This window comes from Erythrolamprus reginae, chromosome 10 (genome assembly GCF_031021105.1).
Source record: "Erythrolamprus reginae isolate rEryReg1 chromosome 10, rEryReg1.hap1, whole genome shotgun sequence".
NCBI lineage: Eukaryota > Metazoa > Chordata > Lepidosauria > Squamata > Dipsadidae > Erythrolamprus > Erythrolamprus reginae.
In genome coordinates this window covers 45728879-45750996 of record NC_091959.1, presented here as the reverse complement: position 1 = coordinate 45750996, position 22118 = coordinate 45728879, and the positions used below count along the sequence as shown (strand labels likewise).

At 43.7% G+C, this 22118-nt stretch overlaps 1 protein-coding gene across 1 annotated transcript in view; it reads right to left on the bottom strand.

Annotated features, from left to right (window-relative positions):
• Nucleotides 1-22118, bottom strand: part of CIT (citron rho-interacting serine/threonine kinase) — a 157267-nt gene that overhangs the window by 6488 nt on the left and 128661 nt on the right. The window contains 11 exon segments of the mRNA XM_070763102.1: nucleotides 862-942; nucleotides 1832-1960; nucleotides 4579-4687; nucleotides 7027-7119; nucleotides 7367-7506; nucleotides 12884-13019; nucleotides 13182-13262; nucleotides 16381-16550; nucleotides 18556-18660; nucleotides 21137-21228; nucleotides 21429-21609. Coding sequence (XP_070619203.1) covers nucleotides 862-942; nucleotides 1832-1960; nucleotides 4579-4687; nucleotides 7027-7119; nucleotides 7367-7506; nucleotides 12884-13019; nucleotides 13182-13262; nucleotides 16381-16550; nucleotides 18556-18660; nucleotides 21137-21228; nucleotides 21429-21609 — 1317 coding nt within the window.

The window sequence follows — 22118 nt, the reverse complement described above, 5'->3', positions numbered from 1 at the left end:
TTTGGCCCTGTGCCCAGCGTGCCAAGGACCACTGGGACCACTTTCACTGGCTTATGCCAGAGTCGTTGCAGCTCGATTTTTAGATCTTTCACTAATTTCTCTAGCTGCTTCTCCTCAATTCTGCTGTCTCCTGGGATTGCGATGCCGATGATCCATACTTTCTTTTTCTCCACGATCACAATGTCTGGTGTGTTATGCTTCAGAATTCGGTCAGTCTGAAGTCGGAAGTCCCACAGTAGTTTTGCTTGCTCATTTTCGACCACTTTTTCGGGCTTAAGATCCCACCAGTTCTTTGCCACTGGGAAATGGTAATTCCGGCACAAGTTCCAGTGGATCATCTGTGCCACAGCATCATGTCTATGCTTGTAGTCAGTCTGTGCGATCTTTTTGCAGCAGCTGAGTATGTTGTTGTTGTTATTATTGTTATTATTGTTGTTATTATTATTATTATTATATTTGTATGCCGCCCCTCTCCGAAGACTTGGGGCGGCTCACAACAGAACAGCAATATAATATAAATACAAATCTAAAGTTAAAAACTTTAAAAAACTAATTTAAAATATTGTACATTGTTATAAAAACTGATCTGCTACACAATCATTCACACTCAGTCCGACTGAACATAGACTTAATAAAGATCAGCGAAAATGGAGGGTTTTTTTAGAATTTTAAAATATTAGATTTTTTACATGCTTTGTATTTTGTATTTATTCCTGTTCTAAGCCAGCCGGAGTCTGTTGAGAAGGGTGGCACAGAAATCAAATTGGTCAATCAATCAAAGGTTCTGTGTTTTCCTGGAGTAATTTTCCAACCCTCCGCAATTCAAAACAATACCAACAATGCGCTGCGCGCGATACCCACCAAACGCCAAAGGTAGGCGGCTCCATTTCAGGTCATCTGAGCGACTGCGCCTTCCGTAGGAGTCTACAAAGGTGCCAAATTCTGCAAAATAATAATAATAATTAATAATAATAATAATAATAATAATAATAATAATAGTAGAAGTGGGATATTTAGGAAAGAAAGAAATACTGTCACAGTTTGCCCAGAGTCCAGAAATCAAATTGCCCTTAATAAACCAGCAAGATTACCTCCGGAACCGCCTGCTACCGCATGAATCCCAGCGACCGATAAGGTCCCACAGAGTTGGCCTTCTCCGGGTCCCGTCGACTAAACAATGTCGTTTGGCGGGCCCCAGGGGAAGAGCCTTCTCTGTGGCGGCCCCGGCCCTCTGGAACCAACTCCCCCCGGAGATTAGAATTGCCCCCACCCTCCCTGTCTTTCGTAAACCACTCAAGACTCATTTATACCGCCAGGCATGGGGGAGTTGAGATATTCCTTCCCCCTAGGCCATTACAAGTTATGCCTGGTATGTTTGTGTGTATGTGTGGTTTTATAATAGGGGTTTTTAGTTGTTTTTATTATTGGATTGTACATGTTGTGTTTATTATTGTTGTTAGCCGCCCCGAGTCTGCGGAGAAGGGCGGCATACAAATCCAATAAATTATTATTATTAATTTGTTCGGTATTACAATGCAGAAACAGCTTCGTGACCAGAAGACCAAGGAGTGGTACCGACAGGGTATCCATGCCCTTGTGTCTCGCTGGAGGAAGGCCAAAGAACGGGACGGAGATGATGTAGAAAAATAGAGAGTGTAGAAGAAACATTGTTCCTTCTTGTGTGTAAGTTTCGTTGTGTTCAATAAATAATTGTTGAAGGAAAAAAATGGGGTGCATTACTTTCTGGGCGACCCGCACAAATTCCACTAAATAAATGGCATTCCATTCTCTATAGTCCAATTTACCAGCTCCCCCTTCCCACCCAACTTACCATGGAAGCAAAGCAGATACTCCTCCCTCTGCCCTGCCGGGTTCACCTGGATGATGTTGATTGGGAAGCTATTGTTGGAGGATGCAAATACAGCGGATGCCAAGGTGTGGTCGTTCTTATCCAGGAATTCTGCAACGACGTATTTCAGTTTTAGTGAAAGAAGTATTTCAGTTTTAGCAAAAGCAGGGCGTGGCCTGGAATGCTACACCAGAGAGCACAGTGGTCAGACTGCAGTATTGCAGGCTAACTCTGCTTGCTGCCAGCAGTTCGATCTTGATTGGCTCAAGGTTGACTCAGCCTTCCATCCTGCCGAGGTCGGTTAAAGGAGGACCCAGATTGTTGGGGGCAAGAGGCTTAGAGAGGGCTAGAAAACACTTAAGTGTTATTGCTTTGCTCTTCCTTCCTTCCTTCCTTCCTTCCTTCCTTCCTTCCTTCCTATCTTCCTTCCTATCTTCCTTCCTTCCTTCCTATTTTCCTTCCTTCCTTCCTATCTTCCTTCCTTCCTATCTTCCTTCCTTCCTGCCTGCCTGCCTGCAGAAAAAACAATTGCTGCCAACCTGCCTTCCATTGAGGACCCGCATACTGCACGAGTCAAAAAGAGGGCGGGGAAAATATTTACTGACCCCTCGCATCCTGGACACAAACTGTTTCAACTCCTACCCTCAAAACGTCGCTACAGAGTACTGCACACCAAGACAACTAGACACAAGAACAGGTTTTTCCCGAACGCCATCACTGTACTAAACAAATAATTCCCTCAACACTGTCAGACTTTCTACTAAATCTGCACTTCTATTCTACTAGTTTTTCTCATCATTCCTATCACCCATTGCCTCCCATGTTGACTGTATGACTGTCACTTGTTGCTTATATCCTAAGATTTTTATTAATATTGCTTCTTCATTGCTTATTTGACCCCTATGACAATCATTAAGTGTCGTACCACATGATTATTGACAAATGTATATTTTATTTTATGTACGCTGAGAGCATATGCACCAAGACAAATTCCTTGTGTGTCCAATCACACTTGGCCAATAAAAATTCTATTCTATTCTATTCTATTCTTCCTTCCTTCCCTCCCTCCCTCCTTTCTCCCTATCCCTCCCTCTGCAGTAGTTAGAAAAGAGTATTGCAAGCTAATTCTGCCCACTGCCGGGAGTTCAACCCCGACAGGCTTCCATCCAAGGTGAGTAAAATGAGGACCCAGATTGTTGGAGGCAAGAGGCTGACTCTTTTATCCCCTTAGAGAGGGTTGGAAAGCACTGTGAAGCTCTATACAAGTCTAATTGCTGTTGCTTTGCTTTTCCTTCCTTCCTTCCTTCCTTCCTTCCTTCCTTCCTTCCTTCCTTCCTCTCTCCATCACTGCAGTAGTTAGAAAGGAGTATTGCAAGCTAACTCTTCCCACTACGAGGAGTTCAACCCCGACAGGCTCAAGGTTGACTCAGCCTTCCATCCTTCCAAGGTGAGTAAAATGAGGACCCAGACTGTTGGGGGCAAGAGACTGACTCTGTACACCGCTTAGAGCAGTGGTTCTCAACTTGGGGGGTCGGGACCCCTTTGGGGGTCGAACGACCGTTTCACAAGGGTCACCTGAGACCACGAGAAAAGACAAATTTCCCCTGGTGTTAGGAACTAAAGCTTCTATTCTGGCGCCTTTGAACATATTTTTACAATCTGACCAATCAGGTGTTTACAATGGGGTTGTCCCTCTGACCTTCCTGCCAATCAGCTTCAAGCTCTATTGGGAGAATTGGCCCTAGACTTATGGTTGGGGGTCGCCACAACAGGAGGAACTGTAGTAAAGGATCGTGGAATTAGAAAGGTTGAGAACATATGGGCTAAAGTATACGAATGGTGGAACTTTAAAAATAGTATTAAAAGTTAAAGAAATAAGAATTTAGAACTATTTGAACTTATTATTTTGAAATTTTATAAGATAGAGTGAAACAGTTTAAAAATAACATAAACACAGAATTTCTTTTCTTTTTTTTCTCTTTTTGCTCATAGTATGATAAAGTTAGATGTGTTGTTTACTATATTCTATTTTTTGAATAAGTATTTTATAGATAAAGAAATTTAATTGACATAAGAATATAGAGTTAAATTCAACAAGTATGTAATATATATGTGTGCTATTTCTGTATTGATCTGACCACAGTTAGGTTTTTGCTTTTTGTAGTAGTTAGACTTCTATGACAAGCGGAGCAATGGTAGCTCCTTGAGTGTTTAATGTTGTATGTTTTTGTTTGTCTTTTAAAAAAAAATAATAAAAAATATATTTTAAAAAAAGAAAGGTTGAGAACCACTGGCTTAGAGGGTTGGGAAACACTATAAAGCAGTTTTTCGCTATTGCTTTCTCTCCCTTTCTGCTACGTACCTTCCTAGCCTTTTGAACTGACCCTCCCTTCTCTCGTGATCTCCTTGTGTCTCCACCCCGACGAAACCTTTTTTTCCTGCTGACCCAAGTTTGATCAGCTGTGACTCGAAGAGGTGGGCTACTGCCCAGACAGAGGGGAACGCAGTGAGGGAGCGAAAATGGAGCTCCACCTCAGAGCCCACAATTTGCACTGAAAGATGTTGAAAGAAAAATGCAGGGCGTACTGCATAAGCCACGCCCACAGCATGGTAGTAAAAATTTGGGGAGCCCTCCACTGGATGGATGGATGCCTTGCCATCGCCCCTCCCTCCAACAGCCTTGGGAATGATCTCCCTTCAAAACAGGCCAGTGAGAAGCCATGTCCTACCTTCTAGGGTGTACTGCTTCATCTCAATCTCGTAAAACTTATTGGTCCCGACGATGATGCTGTAATTGGTGAAATGGATACAGCTGCAGGGCTCCGAGGTTTCGATCTCCTGCGAGAGCAAAGAACAACAGCGTGTCCAAGCTTGGTTCGGCCCAAAATTAGCTGGCCAGCTCGTACACACTGGAGCTGGCATAAGCCCTACAAAGCCCTACATGGCAACGGGCCAGAATACCTACGGGTATGATAACGGGCCAGAATACCTATGGTATGAATCCCAGCGCCCTGTTAGGTCCCACAGAGTTGGCCTTCTCCAGGTCCCGTTGAGCAGACAATGTCGCTTGGCAGGGCCTGGGGGAAGAGCCTTCTCTGTGGCAGCCCCGGCCCTCTAGAATCAGCTCCCCCAGAGATTTGCACTGCCCCCACCCATTAGACCCTTGCCCCCTGGCCGACAAATGTACAGTGGTACCTCATGATACGAACCCCTCAACATACGAACAACATGAGATATGAACCCGGAGTTCAAATTTTTTTTGCCTCTTCTTACGAACGTTTTCCGTCTTACGAACCCGCCGCCGCCACCGCCGAGAAGCCCTGCCGCCCGGCTGTCGCTTTTTGAAACAGCCGGGGGGCTTCTCAGCGTCCTCCTGAACCCGAACGCCAAACCCGAACTTCCGGGTTCGGCATTCGGGAGGCCGCCGAGAAGCCCCCCGGCTGTTTCAAAAGGTGACAGCCGGGCAGCGGGGCTTCTCAGCGGCCTCCCGAACCCGAACTTTTGCTGAACTTCCGGGTTCGGCATTCGGGAGGCCGCCAAGAAGCCCCGCCGCCCGGCTGTCGTCTTTTGAAACAGCCGGGGAGCTTCTCAGCGTCCTCCTGAACCCGAACGCCAAACCTGAACTTCCGGGTTCGGCGTTCGGGAGGCCACCGAGAAGCCCCCCGGCTGTTTCAAAAGGTGACAGCCAGACGGCAGCGGTTTTTTGTGGGTTTTTTGCCCCCTGCATGGATTAATTCATTTTACATTGTTTCCTATGGGAAACAATGTTTCGCCTTACGAACCTTTCGCCTTACGAACCTCCCCCTGGAACCAATTAGGTTCGTAAGACGAGGTATTACTGTAGTATGTTTTGCGGTGTGAATGGGAATGATTTTAAATGTTAGTAGAATTTTACAGTTTTTTCTAGTGAAATTAATTGGATTTCTAGATTTGTACATTGTATATTGTTTGCTATGTTGTGAGCTGCCCCGAGTACTCGGAGAGGGGCGGCATACAAACCCAATACATAGATAGATAGGTAGGTAGGTAGGTAGGTTAGGCAGGCAGGCAAGCAGACAGAGAGAGAGAGAGAGAGAAAGAGAGAGTGAGTGAGAAAGATAGATAGATTATATATATATATATATATATATATATATGTAGATTGTTCTGAGTTCGGGTTTTGCCCTGTGTAATGTTTTGCATGTCTATGCGACGTTTCGGTAAAATCACATTTACCATCATCAGGCTGGAGTTCCAATCTCTGTGTTTTTGCAAATGAATATTAGCAACTGACATTCCTTCTTAGCATGTAGTGTGGGGGTGGAGATTTGCTTTGAATGTAGCAAATAGATTGGGTGACTATGTATATATATATATATTGGGTGACTATATATATATATATATATATATAGATAGATAGATAGATAGATAGATAGATAGATAGATAGATAGATAGATACTGTATATAGATATATAGATAAAATAAGATTAGATAGATAGATAGATAGATAGATAGATAGATAGATAGATAGATAGATCTCTACCCCAACTAACCTCAGATTGTGCCCCCTTGTTCTTGGGTTCACTTTCCTATTGAAAACACTTCCCTCCTGAACCTTATTTAACCCTTTAACCTATTTAAATGTTTTGATCGTGTCCCCCCTTTCCCTTCTGTCCTCCAGGCTATACAGATTGAGTTCGTGAAATCTTTAATTTATTCCGATTTTTTCATGAATTCCCTGATAATTCCCTGATATTTCATTGATAATTCCCGAACCGCCGATTTCCCTGATAATTCCCCGATTTCCCTGTTTTCCAGGTTTGCTGGATACCCTGCTCTTAACGTAGGTGTTCAAAGCTGCAGGCAGGTTAAAGAGAAGGCGATGTGGTCCAATTCGAGTTGACGCGAGGGAGATTCTGCCAGGCTTTCACTGCAGATATTTCCCCCCAGGCTTCTTATAATTTATGTTTGGTATGTATGTGCTGTTTGGTTTTTAATTATAATAGGGTTTTTAGTTTTTTTTTATATTAGATTTGTGCCAGTATAATATTGTTTTTATCGTTGTTGTGAGCCGCCCCGAGTCTTTGGAGAGGGGCGGCATACAAATCTAATAAATTATTATTATTATTATTATTATTATTATTATTATTATTATTATTATTTTAGGCATCTGCTGGAGCCAAAAGGCACTTTTTACCTTCCTGATGCAGTACTTGCTGAGGCTCTCGTTGTAACGCAACACCACGACTTTGCTGGGCATGGCCGCGCAGATGCACAACCCGTTGTCGATCTGCAAAAGGAATACAATGGAAGCATCGTTTGGGGGGAAAATCCGGCAATACTGGGGCGATCGGATTCAAGCAAACGACAGCCTTCCTTCCTCCCTCTTCCCTTCATGTACAATAGTGAGAAAGCAGTACAGTATTGCAAGTTAACTCTCCCAACCGGCAGGAGTTCAATCCCCACTGGCTCAAGGTTGACTCAGCTTTGAACAACTCAAAAATGTTTTCCCGCAGAGCCCTCGCTATGACACTCACCTTGCCAGCCGCAAAAAGATGGCAGCCTTTCACGGCCTCGAAAATATTGGGCGAGACGTCCGGTTGAGCCGGGAGGTGGGACTGAGCGAGGGACTGCTTCACTTTTTTCACGTCCACAAGGCACAATGCCCTTTCGTCTCCTGGGGAAACCATGTCATGGAGAGAGAGAGAGAGAGAGAAACCTTTAGTGGCCGAGGCTGATTGGAGACACAAGGGACTCATCATCTCTGGTGCTTAAGCTCTGTGTACACAAAAGCCACAAGTGGTAAATCCTGATTATGATCGTAAAATAACCATCGTCATAAATTGTAACCTATAGAAACATAGAAACATAGAAGATTGACGGCAGAAAAAGACCTCATGGTCCATCTAGTCTGCCTTTATACTATTTCCTGTATTTTATTACCTTCCTTCCTTCCTTTTCTTTCTTTCCTTCCTTCTTCCCATCCTTCCTCATTCATAGAAACATAGAAGATTGACAGTAGAAAAAGACCTCCTGGTCCATCTAGTCTGCCCTTATACTATTTCCTGTATTTTATCTTGGGATGGATATATGTTTATCCCAGGCATGTTTGCATTCAGTTACTGTGGATTTACCAACCACATCTGCTGGAAGTTTGTTCCAAGGATCTACTACTCTTTCAGTCAAATAATATTTTCTCATGCTGCTTCTGATCTTTCCCCCAACTGACCTTCGATTGTGGCCCTTGTTCTTGTGTTCACTTTCTATGAAAAACATGCAGGATACTCAGTACACAAACAATATAAACTGTAGTAGGGACCTAAATTAAAAACATAAGAACCTAAGAAGAGCCAAGCTGAATCAGGCCAAATGTTCAACGTGGCATCGGAAAGTAAACCTTCAACCCCAAACCAATCGCTTTACAGGTTGGTCATCAGTTATATAGAACATAAGAACATAAGAAGAGCCATGCTGAATCGGGCCAAAGCCCATCGAGTCCAGCATTCTGTGTCACCCAGTGGCCCAACAATTGTCCATGGGGATCTTGAGCAGAAAGAGAAGGCAAAACCCTCTCTTTCCCTTGACCCCCAACAAATGGCACCCAAGGGAATCCTGCCTGCCTCAACCAACATAGAAGTGGCACTTGGACATCCGTTTCAATAACTACTGATACCCTTGGCATCCATGAATCTGTCTAATCCTGCCTTGAAGCTATCCAGGCTGACAGCTGTCATGACCTCTTCTGGAGGTGAATTCCATCAACTAAGGACCCTCTGGGTGAAGAAATATTTCCCTTGATTTGTCCTCCCTTTCTTACCTGTGAGCTTTAGGGAGGGCCCCCTCGTCCTAGTATTGTGTGTGAGAGAAAAGAATTCTTCTCTATCCACCTTTTCTATCCCATGCAGGATTTTATACATATTTTATAAGGCACTCTGTTGTCATGGATGTCAGGAGAGAGGGTTATTTATGCATATGTTTTGGGAGTGTCCAGTAGTACAGAAATTTTGGAAAGAGAGGCAAGATGAGATTAATGGGATGCTGAATATAAAATGGGTGATTACAAAGGAAATGGCATTATTAGTAACAAGGAGGAATACGGGTGAGTTTGAAGAAATTAAAGAAGCAGCTATAGAAAGCGCCAAGCGGTCATAGTTTTAGGTTGGAAGGCTGCAACAAAATGGACGTTACAAAATTGGTATCGGTACATGGTGGAATGTATTCCATTTGAAATTATGGAAATTAAAATGAATATGATTGAGTGGAAAAACTGATGGGACAGGGTCAGAGGTTTTATGGCTAGCAGAATTCGAGACCAAGCTTTAAAGCAGTGTTTCCCAACCTTGGCAACTTGAAGATATCTGGACTTCAACTCCCAGAATTCCCCAGCCAGCATTCGCTTAACCTGATCCTACGTAGCTTCTGCTCCGGCAATCTCACACTACTGACAAGAGCCTACAAAACTTATGCCAGACCCATCCTCGAATACAGCTCATCTGTCTGGAACCCATACCACATCTCGGACATCAACACCCTTGAATACGTCCAAAGATATTTCACCAGAAGAGCCCTTCACTCCTCCACTCGAAACAGAATGCCCTACGAAAATAGACTAACAATCCTGGGTCTAGAAAGTTTAGAACTACGGCACCTAAAACACGATCTAAGTATTGCCCACAAGATCATATGCTGCAACGTCCTACCGGTCAACGACTACTTCAGCTTCAACCGCAACAACACAAGAGCACGCAACAGATTCAAACTGAATATTAACCGCTCCAAACTTGACTGTAAAAAACATGACTTTAACTATCGATTTGTCGAAGTGTGGAACTCATTACCGGACTCCATAGTGTCAACCCCTAACCCCCAACATTTCTCCCTTAGACTCTCTACGATTGACCTCTCCAAGTTCCTAAGAGGCCAGTAAGGGGCGTACATAAGTGCACTGGTGTGCCTTTCGTCCCCTGTCCAATTGTCTTTCCTTTATCTCATATATCATATATATTTTCTTCCTCTCATATATTTTCTCTTCTATTTTACATATTATCTTTATATATTTATTTATTTATTTATTACTTAGATTTGTATGCCGCCCCTCTCCGAAGACTCGGGGCGGCTCACAACACGTGGAAACAAATCATAAATAATCTGACAATTTAAAATATTAAAGATTTAAAAAGACCCCATATACTAACAGACATACACACAAGCATACCATATATAAATTAAACATGCCCAGGGGAAGATGTTTCAGTTCCCCCATGCCTGACGGCAAAGGTGGGTTTTAAGGAGTTTACGGAAGGCAGGAAGAGTAGGGGCAGTTCTGATCTCCAGGGGGAGTTGGTTCCAGAGGGCCGGTGCCGCCACAGAGAAGGCTCTTCCCCTGGGGCCCGCCAACCGACATTGTTTAGTTGACGGGACCCGGAGAAGGCCCACTCTGTGGGACCTAACCGGTCGCTGGGATTCGTGCGGCAGGAGGCGGTCTCGGAGATATTCTGGTCCAATGCCATGAAGGGCTTTAAAGGTCATAACCAACACTTTGAATTGTGACCGGAAACTGATCGGCAGCCAATGCAGACTGTGGAGTGATGGTGAAACATGGGCGTACCTGGGTAAGCCCATGACTGCTCTCGCAGCTGCATTCTGCACGATCTGAAGTTTCCGAACACTTTTCAAAGGTAGCCCCATGTAGAGAGCATTACAGTAGTCGAACCTCGAGGTGATGAGGGCATGAGTGACTGTGAGCAATGAGTCCCGGTCCAGATAGGGCCCCAACTGGTGCACCAGGCGAACCTGGGCAAACGCCCCCCTCGCCACAGCTGAGAGATGTTTCTCTAATGTGAGCTGTGGATCGAGGAGGACGCCCAAGTTGCGGACCCTCTCTGAGGGGGTCAATAATTCCCCCCCCAGGGTGATGGACGGACAGATGGAATTGTCCTTGGGAGGCAAAACCCACAGCCACTCCGTCTTATATATATTACTCAATGTCTATTCTCTTCCATATGTATTGTGCATTGGACAAAGAATAAATAAAATAAATAATAAATAAATAAAATAAGTTGCCAAAGTTGGGAAACACTGCTATAAAGAACAAATTGGAATCACTCTACCCTTTGCAAACACGTTGATGTTCCTGGTTGTAAAAAATTATAAATTAGTACCCCCTCATTTGGTGGAGGGACTGAATGTATGTACGTTGTCGGGTGGTAGGAGCACAATTCACCATGCACTGTTTTGTGTTGTGTGTATTTTATATTATAAAAATCAATAAAAAAATTTTTTTTTTAAAAAAAAAAGAATCCTCTGAGGCCAACAAAAACACACACCCATCAAATCACTGCCTGGAACTGCAGGAAAGCCAACAGACGTGAGTCTCAAGACCCAGTGTTTGCAAAAAGCAAGTTTCTAGCCCTCGTGGTTCAGGCTAGATCTGGAAGCAGGTGCAAAGATTCAAAAGCTCACCCCGATTTCGAGCAGCAACTGGGGAAGTTTGGAGGAGGGTGGAAGAGCTGAGCAGAGAGGTATCAACGAAGCAGTGAAAGTGACGTGCCGGTGTCTGGAGGCTGTTGGGGCCTGGATATGTGTCAACAGACTCAAACTCAACCCTGATAAGACGGAGTGGCTGTGGGTCTTGCCTCCCAAGGACAATTCCGTCCGTCCGTCCATAACCCTGGGAGGGGGGAATTATTGACCCCCTCGGAGAGGGTCCGCAACTTGGGCGTCCTCCTCGATCCACAGCTCACATTAGAGAAACATCTTTCGGCTGTGGCGAGGGGGGTGTTTGCCCAGGTCTGCCTGCTGCACCAGTTGTGGCCCTATTTGGACTGGGGACTCACTGCTCACAGTCACTCACGCCCTCATCACCTCGAGGCTCGACTACTGTAACGCTCTCTACATGGGGCTACCTTTGAAAAGTGTTCGGAAACTTCAGATCGTGCAGAATGCAGCTGCGAGAGCAGTCATGGGCTTCCCCAGGTATGCCCATGTTACACCAACACTCCGCAGTCTGCATTGGTTGCCGATCAATTTCCAGTCACAATTCAAGGTGTTGGTTATGACCTATAAAGCCCTTCATGGCATTAGACCAGAATATCTCTGAGACCGCCTTCTGCTGCACGAATCCCAGCGACCGATTAGGTCCCACAGAGTGGGCCTTCTCCGGGTCCCGTCAACAAAACAATGTCGCTTGGCAGGGCCCAGGGGAAGAGCCTTCTCTGTGGCGGCCCCGACTCTCTGGAACCAGCTCCCCCCAGAGATTGGAACTGCCCCTACCCTCCTTGCCTTTTGTAAACTCCTCAAAACCCACCTTTGTCGTCAGGCATGGGGGAACTGAGATATCTCCCCCGGGCCTATACAATTTATGTATGGTATGTTTATATGTATGTCTGCTTAATAATGGTTTTTTAAAAAATACTTTAAATTGTAAATTATTAGATTTGTTATGAACTGTTTTATTGTGTTGTGAGCCGCCCCAAGTCTACGGAGAGGGGCGGCATACAAATCTAATTAATAATAATAATAATAATAATAATAATAATAATAATAATAATAATAATAGAAGAAACATAGAAGACTGACGGTAGAAAAAGACCTCATGGTCCATCTAGTCTGCCCTTATACTATTTCCTGTATTTTATCTTACAATGGATCTATGTTTATCCCAGGCATGTTTAAATTCAGTTACTGTGGATTTACCAACCACGTCTGCTGGAAGTTTGTTCCAAGGATCTACAACTCTTTCAGTCAAATAATATTTTCTCATGTTGCTTTTGATCTTTCCCCCAACTAACTTCAGATTGTGTCCCCTTGTTCTTGTGTTCACTTTCCTATTAAAAACACTTCCCTCCTGGACCTTATTTAACCCTTTAACATATTTAAATGTTTCGATCATGTCCCCCCTTTTCCTTCTGTCCTCCAGACTATACAGATTGAGTTCATTAAGTCTTTCCTGATACGTTTTATGCTTAAGATAATAATAATAATAATAATAATAATAATAATAATAATAATAATAATAATAATAATAATAAAGGCATCCTTTCCGACTTCCTTACCTGCGATCATGAGCAGCTTTTCGAGGTCTTTGATGAGGTGGATTTGAAAGACAGCACCAATGCCAGGGACGTGCGTCAAGGAATTCTTTAGCACATTCAGGGCGTAAAGTCCTTCCTCGGCGCCTACCAGGACCACCTGTCCAACAGGATTGACACATCCGTGCGTCAATCAAAGGCACAGAAAGGAGGCTCAAAAGGAAAACGCAAAACGTTTTTAACACAAAATTTAAATTCAAAATTTAAAGGGCCGTCTAGTTGCCGCAGGCGTTAAGGGGCGTTGGAGCCGGAGAACCCTTACCTGATCGCTGAAGGGTAAAGTGCAGTTGATGTCCAAACGGTCTTCTCCTTCCAACTTCAGGAGAGAATTTCCAAGGAGTTTCTATGCAGGAAGGGACATAAATTGTTTTAACTCCTACCCTCAAAACGCCGCTACAAAGCACCGAACACCAAGACAACTAGACACAAGAACAGTTTCCCCCCCCGAACGCCATCACTCTGCTAAACAAATAATTCCCTCAACACTGTCAAACTTTTTACTAAGTCTGCACTACTCTTACTACTGTTATTTTCTCATCGTTCCTATCACCCATTTCCTCCCACTTGTGACTGTAGGACTGTAACTTGCTGCTTGTATCCTTAAGATTTTTATTAATATTGTTTCCTGGTTGCTTATTTGACCCTTATGACAATCATAGAAACATAGCAGATTGACGGCAGAAAAAGACCTCCTGGTCCATCTAGTCTGCCCTTATACTATTTCCTGTATTTTATCTTAGGCTGGATCTATGTTTATCCCAGGCATGTTTGAATTCAGTTACTGTGGATTTACCATCTACGTCTGCTGGAGGTTTGTTCCAAGCATCTACTACTCTTTCAGTCAAATAATATTTTCTCACGTTGCTTCAACTAACCTCAGATTGTGCCCCCTTGTTCCTGGGTTCACTTTCCTATTAAAAACACTTCCCTCCTGAATCTTATTTAATCCTTTAACATATTTAAATGTTTCGATCGTGTCCCCCCTTTTCCTTCTGTCTTCCAGACTATGCAGATGGAGTTCATTGAGTCTTTCCTGATACGTTTTATGCTTAAGACCTTCCACCGTTTTTGTAGCCCGTCTTTGGACCCCCTTGTTCTTGGGTTCACTTTCCTATTAAAAACACTTCCCTCCTGGACCTTATTTAACCCTTGAACATATTTAAATGTTTCGATCATGTCCCCCCTTTCCCTTCTGTCTTCCAGACTATACAGATTGAGTTCATTAAGTCTTTCCTGATAAGTTTTATGCTTAAGACCTTCCACCGTTTTTGTAGCCCGTCTTTGGACCCCTTTGGTCTTGGGTTCACTTTCCTATTAAAAACACATCAATCCTGGACCTTATTTAACCCTATTTAACAATCATTAAGTGTTGTACCTCATGATGCTTGACAAACATATGTTTCCTTTATGTACACTGAGAGCATCTACACCCAAGACAAATTCCTTGTGTGCCCAATAAAGAATTCTATTTAATTCTATTGAATTCTAATTCTGATCCTTGGAACAAACTTCCAGCAGATGTGGTTGGTAAATCCACAGTCACTGAATTGAAACACGCCTGGGATAAACATATATCCATCCTAAGATAAAATACAGGAAATAGTATAAGGGCAGACTAGATGGACCAGGAGGTCTTTTTCTGCTGTCAGTCTTCTATGTTTCTATTCTATTCTTAGCTGTTGGGGTCTAATCACACCTGTGCCGAAGGGAGGCTATTAAGCCTGGCTCTAAAACAAAAATAACGCTATTTTACTCTTAGGAAAAATCAGGTTTTCCAGATACCTTGCTGGTTCCCACAATCTGATTTCTGCTGCGTGAAGAAATAACCTGTTACGTTTCTAGCTGGAGTTCCATTTCTTTTATTAACCCGGGTTAATAAGCACCAAAGGTCTGTTGGAATTCTCCAGATGTATCCTGGGAGGCCCTTTGGAAATTATTTCTGTTTTTAGTGATTCGGAGACGGAACGTACAAACTACAGATGCTGGAGCTAATTTTCTGATGAAGCCTGTTGAGCACCGAAGGGCCCTGCTAGAAGGATTAGAGGCACTGCTGGCTTTCCAAAAATGCCTGGTGTTTTTTTTCCAAGGCGATCCATCGCAGGTAATCCAAGTGGCTATAATTACATTTCTTTTTAAAACCTGCCTGAGCTCTTATGTGTGAGTGGGCACTTAAGGCGAATCAACGGAGCTTTTTCTGCAGCAAGGCATTCAGGGACAGGAATCTTGAGTGTATTTTTTTTTCTTCTCGTTCTTCTTTTGGTTTCGGAGATTAAAGTCATCAGTGGCGAACTGAATCTGAGCCAGTGGTTTTTGATTAAGAAATTGCTCCTGGCCCAGCGATCCGGGACTGGAGACTTTTGCATCATCTGGGTTTTTTCCCCCTGTATTTCTTCAACTGACCCATTCCACATTTTTCTTTCTTTGTTCCCCTCCTTCCTTTCTTTCTCCCCTCTCTCTTCCTTTTCCCCCTTTCTTTCTCCTTTTCTTTTCGTCACTCCCTCTTCTTTCCTTCCTTCCCTTTCTCCATGTTTCTCCCTCTTTTTTCCTTCACTCTTTCTCCTTCCTTCCTTTCTTTCTCCTCCCAATCTCTCCCTCTAGTTTTCCCCTTCCCTCCTTCTTCCTTTCCTTTCTCTCCTTTACCCTCTTTTCTTTCTCTCTCCCTCTTTCTTTTTCCTCTTTCCTTTCCCCTTCTTCCTTTTTTCTTTCTCTCTCCCTTTCTCTTTCCTTTTCCCTTCTTCCTTTTTTCTTTCTCTCTCCCTCTTTCCTTTCCCCTTCTTTCTCCTTCTCCCTTTTTCTTTCTCTTTCCTTTCCCCTTCTTTCTCCTTCTCCCTTTTTTCTTTCTCTCTCCCGTTCTCTCTTTCTCTTTCCTCTTCTTTCTCCTTCTCCCTTTTCTCTCTCTCCCTTTCTCTCTTTCCTTTCCCCTTCTTTCTCCTTCTCCCTTTTTTCTTTCTCTTTCTCTTTCTTTTGCCCTTCTTTTTCCTTCTCCCTTTTTTCTTTCCCTCTCCCTTTCTTTCTTTCTCTTTCCTTTCCCCTTCTTTCTCCTTCTCCCTTTTTTTCCTCTCTCTCCGTTTCTCTTTCTTTTCCCCTTCTTTCTTCTCCTCCCTATTTTCTTTCTCTCTCCTTTTCTCTCTTTCCCCTTCTTTCTCCTTCTCCTTTTTTTCTCTCTCTCTCCCTTTCTCTCTTTCTCTTTCTTTTCCCCTTCTTTCTTCTCCTCCCTATTTTCTTTCTCTCTCCCTTTCTCTCTTTCTCTTTCCTTTCCCCTTCTTTCTCCTTCTCCCTTTTTTCTTTCTCTCCCCTTCTCTCTTTCCCCTTCTTTTCCCCTTCTTTCTCCTTCTCCCTATTTTCTTTCTCTCTCCCTGTCCCCTTCCTCCTCCTTTTTTCTCTTTCCTTTTCTATCTTCATCTTTCTCCTTCCTCCCACCCTCCCTTCCCTCCCTCCCTCCCTTCCCTTCTTCTACTTACAGCATCAGCCTCTGCCTTCTCTCTGGAAACCCTTCCTCCAGCCACCGTAGATTCCAGGGCATTCACCCAACGCTGCTTATCCGGAAAAGTGGGGGCAAGCAAATAGAGAGTCCGGCCAGGCCAACACGTGGTGTGGGGATGAAACTCCAGCTTCAGGATATAGGGCACATCTAGGGGGGCAGCATGCGGAACACATAAAAGAGACAAACTGGATTAGGGGAGGCCCAGCCGCCTTTCGCTGGCTCCTATCTTGGCATGTCGAGCAGAAACGCACCAAACAAGAGGTTGAAAGGGTGAACCCAGCGATGGTGAACCTTTTTTCATTCGCGTGCCAAAAGGGGGTGTGCCCATATGCTAACATGCGCACATGTGCCACACCCATTCCCTTCCTCACACACATGCGCACCCATCCGCAAGAACAGTTTTTTCCCAAATGCCATCACTCTGCTAAACAAATAATTCCCTCAACACTGTCGGACAATTTACTAAATCTGCACTTCTATTTCTACTAGTTTTTCCCCCCATCATTCCTACCACCATTTTCCTCCCACTTAGGACTGTAACTTGTTGCTTGTATCCTTTAGATTTGTATTAATATTGATTGTTTCTTCATTGCTTATTTGACCGCTATGACAATCATTAAGAGTTGTACCTCATGATTCGTGACAAATGTGTATTTTCTTTTATGTCCACTGAGGGCATGGGCACCAAAGACTAATTCCTTGTGTGTCCAATCACACTTGGCCAATACAGAATTCAATTCTGTTCAGTTCTGTTCTATTTCATTCTATTGTTTATCTCCCTTCCTTCCTTCCTTCCTTCCTTCCTTCCTTCCTTCCTTCCTTAACTATAAATTTATAAAATATAAATCCTTATTATTTATATTAATGTCGATTGTTTCCTGATTGCTTATTTGAACCCTATGACAATCATTAAGTGTTTTTTACCTCATGATTCTTGACAGTTATCTTTTCTTTTATGTACACTGAGAGCATAAGCACCAAAGACAAATTCCTTGCGTCTCCAATCACACTTGGCCAATAAAATAATTCTATTCTGTTCTGTTTAGTTCTGTTCTATTTCATTCTATTGTTTATCTCCCTTCCTTCCTAAACTATAAATTTATAAAGTATAAATCCTTATGATTTATATTGTTTCCTGATTGCTTATTTGAACCCTATGACAATCATTAAGTGTTTTTTACCTCATGATTCTTGACAGTTATCTTTTCTTTTATGTACACTGAGAGCATAAGCACTAAAGAAAATTCCTTGTGTGTCCAATCACACTTGGCCAATAAAGAATCCAATTCAATTCTGTTCAGTTTAGTTCTGTTCTATTTCATTCTATTGTTTATCTCCCTTCCTTCCTAAACTATAAATTTATAAAGTATAAATCCTTATGATTTATATTGTTTGCTGATTGCTTATTTGAACCCTATGACAATCATTAAGTGTTTTTTACCTCATGATTCTTGTCGAAGCTATCTTTTCTTTTATGTACACTGAGAGCATAAGCACCAAAGACAAATTCCTTGTGTCTCCAATCACACTTGGCCAATAAAATAATTCAGTTCTGTTCTGTTTCGTTCTGTTCTATTTCATTCTATTGTTTATTTCCCTTCCTTCCTAAACTATAAATTTATAAAGTATAAATCCTTATGAATTATATTGTTTCCTGATTGCTTATTTGAACCCTATGACAATCATTAAGTGTTTTTTACCTCATGATTCTTGACAGTTATCTTTTCTTTTATGTACACTGAGAGCATAAGCACTAAAGAAAATTCCTTGTGTGTCCAATCACACTTGGCCAATAAAGAATCCAATTCAATTCTGTTCAGTTTAGTTCTGTTCTATTTCATTCTATTGTTTATCTCCCTTCCTTCCTAAACTATAAATTTATAAAGTATAAATCCTTATGATTTATATTGTTTGCTGATTGCTTATTTGAACCCTATGACAATCATTAAGTGTCTTTTACCTCATGATTCTTGTCGAAGCTATCTTTTTCTTTTATGTACACCGAGAGCATAAGCACCAAAGACAAATTCCTTGTGTGTGCAATACTTGGCCAATAAAGAATTCTATTCTATTCTATTCTATTCTATTCCATTCCTGTCCTCTAGTCAGCTTCCGCAATCCAGGATTTAATTCCCCCCCCCCCCAGCCTCACCTGTCTTGGCTGTATTTAGAAGCTCGGTCGCTCCCACGGCCCCGTGGACGGTAACGTCTCCATCTGGAAGGCACAATTCAAACTCTTCCACGGGCCGTTGTCCAGCTTTGGGAAAATGATAAAAAAAAAATAATGGGGAGAAATGAAAAGGGCAAAGGAAGCGTAATGAGGAGAGGGTCTTCACACGTTCAACGGCTGTAATCTTCAGGTCGCTCGGAAAAACAGGGAGAAGGGCGGCTTAAAACTCCCGCATGGCATTGCCACGGGAAAAGAGCTTCGCGATTGCTCCGGAAAGGAAATTAGCAACAGCAGCAAACCTATCGGGAAAGGCAGGCTAGCTTGAAATGGCCCAAATGGCAGGAGGTCCTAGACCCGTGATGGCGAACCTTTTTTCCCTCAGGTGCCGAAAGAGCATGCGTGTGCGTGCAGAGGGCTTACCAGCTTCCCCCACTCTCCGGAGGCCGGAAATGGCCTGTTTTCCAACTTCTAGTGGGCCCAGTAGGCTCGTGTTTCACCCTCCCCAGGCTCCAAAGGCTTCCCTGGAGCTGAGGGAGGGTAAAAACACCCTCCCAAATCCCTCTCGAGGCTCTCTGGAAGCCAAAAACACCCTCCCAGAGCCTCTGTGAGAGCCAAAAACCAGCTAGCCAGCACACACATGCACTTTGGAGCTGAGCTAAGGCAACGGCTCGCATGCCAGCAGATATGGCTCCATGTGCCACCTGATATTTCCCGAACCTCCAATTTCCCTGATAATTCCCAGGTTTGCTGGACACCCTGTGAAATGAAATAGTCCATTGTACAATCAGATTTGTTGAAAAACACAAATTAGAACCAAAGGAATGGCCTTCGGCTGCCAAAATCCAAAGCAAGTGGCAAAACCGATCGACAAGGTTTCAAAACAAAGTTTCCAAAAACAAAATTACTCACAGGCTTCTTAATGCTATATTGGTCAGAACTGCAGAAAGATATGTTTGTCCAAAAGGCAAAGACTCTTGAGGTGTTCTTTTCCTTCAGGGGTTCAAACAAAGATTTTTTGCAAAGGGAACCTCCCAATCTCCTCCTCTTTTATAGACCCTGGTAGACTGCGCACAGCTGTGCTTAAGTCCTACTTCTGAGTCTGCCTAACTGCTCTTGCCTCCCCTGCATCCTTCTCACTCCGGGATAGGGTTCCTCACCTCCTCTTCCTCATCAGAGCCAGGCAAAGCTCCAGTTGGAGGCTCTATAGCCTTTGCAGGACCCTCACACTCCATCTCTCCCTCCTCCTCGCTGTCTGACTCCTCTGATAGCCACACAGGCCAACCATGCCCAGATGGACCGGTTCATCTGGCTATCAGAGGATTTGGACAGTGAGGAGGAGGGAGATTTACTTATTATTAGAGTTGGGAGGGACCTTGCAGGTCATCAACCCCCCTGCTGGTGCAGGAGACCCTACATCATGCTAGTCTAGTCTTTTCTTGAAGGTCACTAGTGTTGGAGCGTTCATCACTTCTGCGGGCAAGCCGTTCCACTGGTTGATTGCTCTCACCATCAGAAAGTTCCTCCTTATTTCCAGGTTGAATCTCTCCTTGGGCAGCTTCCATCCGTTGTTCCTTGTCTGGGTCTCTTGTGCTTTGGAAAATAATGCCCCCCCTCCCTGTGGCAGCCCCTCAAGTATTTGAAGACTGCTATCATGTCCCCCCTGGACCTCCTCTTTGCTAGACTATCCATGCCAAGTTCCTGCAACCTTTCCTTGCATGTTTTAGTTTCTGGTGCCTTTATCATCCTGGTTGCTCTCTTCTGCACTTTTCTAGACTATCAATTTCTCTTTTGTAGTGTGGCGTTATCAAAGGACCTGGCTGTGATCCAACCACAACAGCTTCCATTTAAATGAAGCCAGACCTACTTAACCACTGCGTCACTAACTTAAATGGAAAATGAAATTCATGATGCTCTTTAAAATGTTTTATACCATATGAGAAGGAAGTGGTATACAGTGGTACCCCTACCTAAGAATGCCTCTACTTACAAACTTTTCTAGATAAGAACCGGGTGTTCAGGATTTTTTTGGTCTCTTCCCAAGAACCATTTTCCATTTGCAAACCCGAGCCTCCGTGGGGCCTCTCTAGGAATCTCCTGGGAGGAAACGGGGCCGGAAAAGGCGGGGAGAAGCCTCCGTGGGGCCTCTCTAGGAATCTCCTGGGAGGAAACAGGGCCAGAAAAGGTGGGGAAAAGCCTCCGTGGGGCCTCTCTAGGAATCTCCTGGGAGGAAACAGAGCCGCCACCCTCCCTGTGGTTTCCCCACGCATTATTTGCTTTTACATTGATTCCTATGGGAAAAATTGCTTCTTCTTACAAACTTTTCTACTTAAGAACCTGGTCACGGAACAAATTAAGTTCGTAAGCAGAGGTACCACTGTATATTCTCATTTCTAGGCATTAATGCTGCGTTTACTTTTTAGGATGCTACCGGAATCCTTTGGAACCTACAGTAGAAGACAGTTTCTCGCTTCCCAAATTAAGAGGTGAGCGGATGGCTGCATCAGGGCAAAACAGAGAAACAAGCTCAGGATGGAGGGAAAAAAATAATAATAACAATAATTACCTTCTCTCGTTTCCGTGTCGTAAAGAAGGACTTTCGTTCCTTCTAGAACGACGTACTTCCTATCCCAGCCTTGCTGTCCACGCTTATTGTTTCTGAAAAGAGGGACGGGACAAGGCTTTGGTTAGACGTCTCACCACGATTCTGGAAAGCTTGGACGGTGCTACGGAATAAGAGTCGGCGAGACAAACAAGTCTTCCGCGGCTTCAGCCAAGGGCCACCCAAGCGCTGCTCTTCCTTTTCAGCAGCCTTAAAACTGGGCCGGCCCGTTCAGCGCAAAGACTCACGTTTATACCTGGGCACCTTCATCCATCCTTCCAGCCGTAGAGCGCTGCCGGGCTCTTTGAGCTGCACGCCGGGGGAATTCATTTTATCCCGGCAGAAGACTTCGGAGAAGTGGGCGGCGTACTCGGCCGGCAAGCCGCAAGTAGCCGGCAAGCAGGCGGAGCATTTGGGATGGCACATCATTTGGCATTCTTTGAAAAGAAAGGGAAAAAAGGGAAGGGAAAAGAGGAGGAGGAAGATTAACAGAGTTGGAAGGGACCTTGTAAGGTCATGTAGTCCAACCCTCCCACCCAAGCAGCAGATCCTAAAGCAGTGATAGAAACATAGAAGACTGACGGCAGAAAAAGACCTCCTGGTCCATCTAGTCTGCCCTTATACTATTTCCTGTATTTTATCTTAGGATGGATATATGTTTATCCCAGGCATGTTTCAATTCAGTTGCTGTGGATTTATCTACCACGTCTGCTGGAAGTTTGTTCCAAGGATCTACTACTCTTTCGGTCAAATAATATTTTCTCATGTTGCTTTTGATCTTTCCCCCAAACTAACTTCAGATTGTGTCCCCTTGTTCTTGTGTTCACTTTCCTATTAAAAACACTTCCCTCCTGGACCTTATTTAACCCTTTGACATATTTAAATGTTTCGATCGTGTCCCCCTTTTTCCTTCTGTCCTCCAGACTATACAGATTGAGTTCATGAA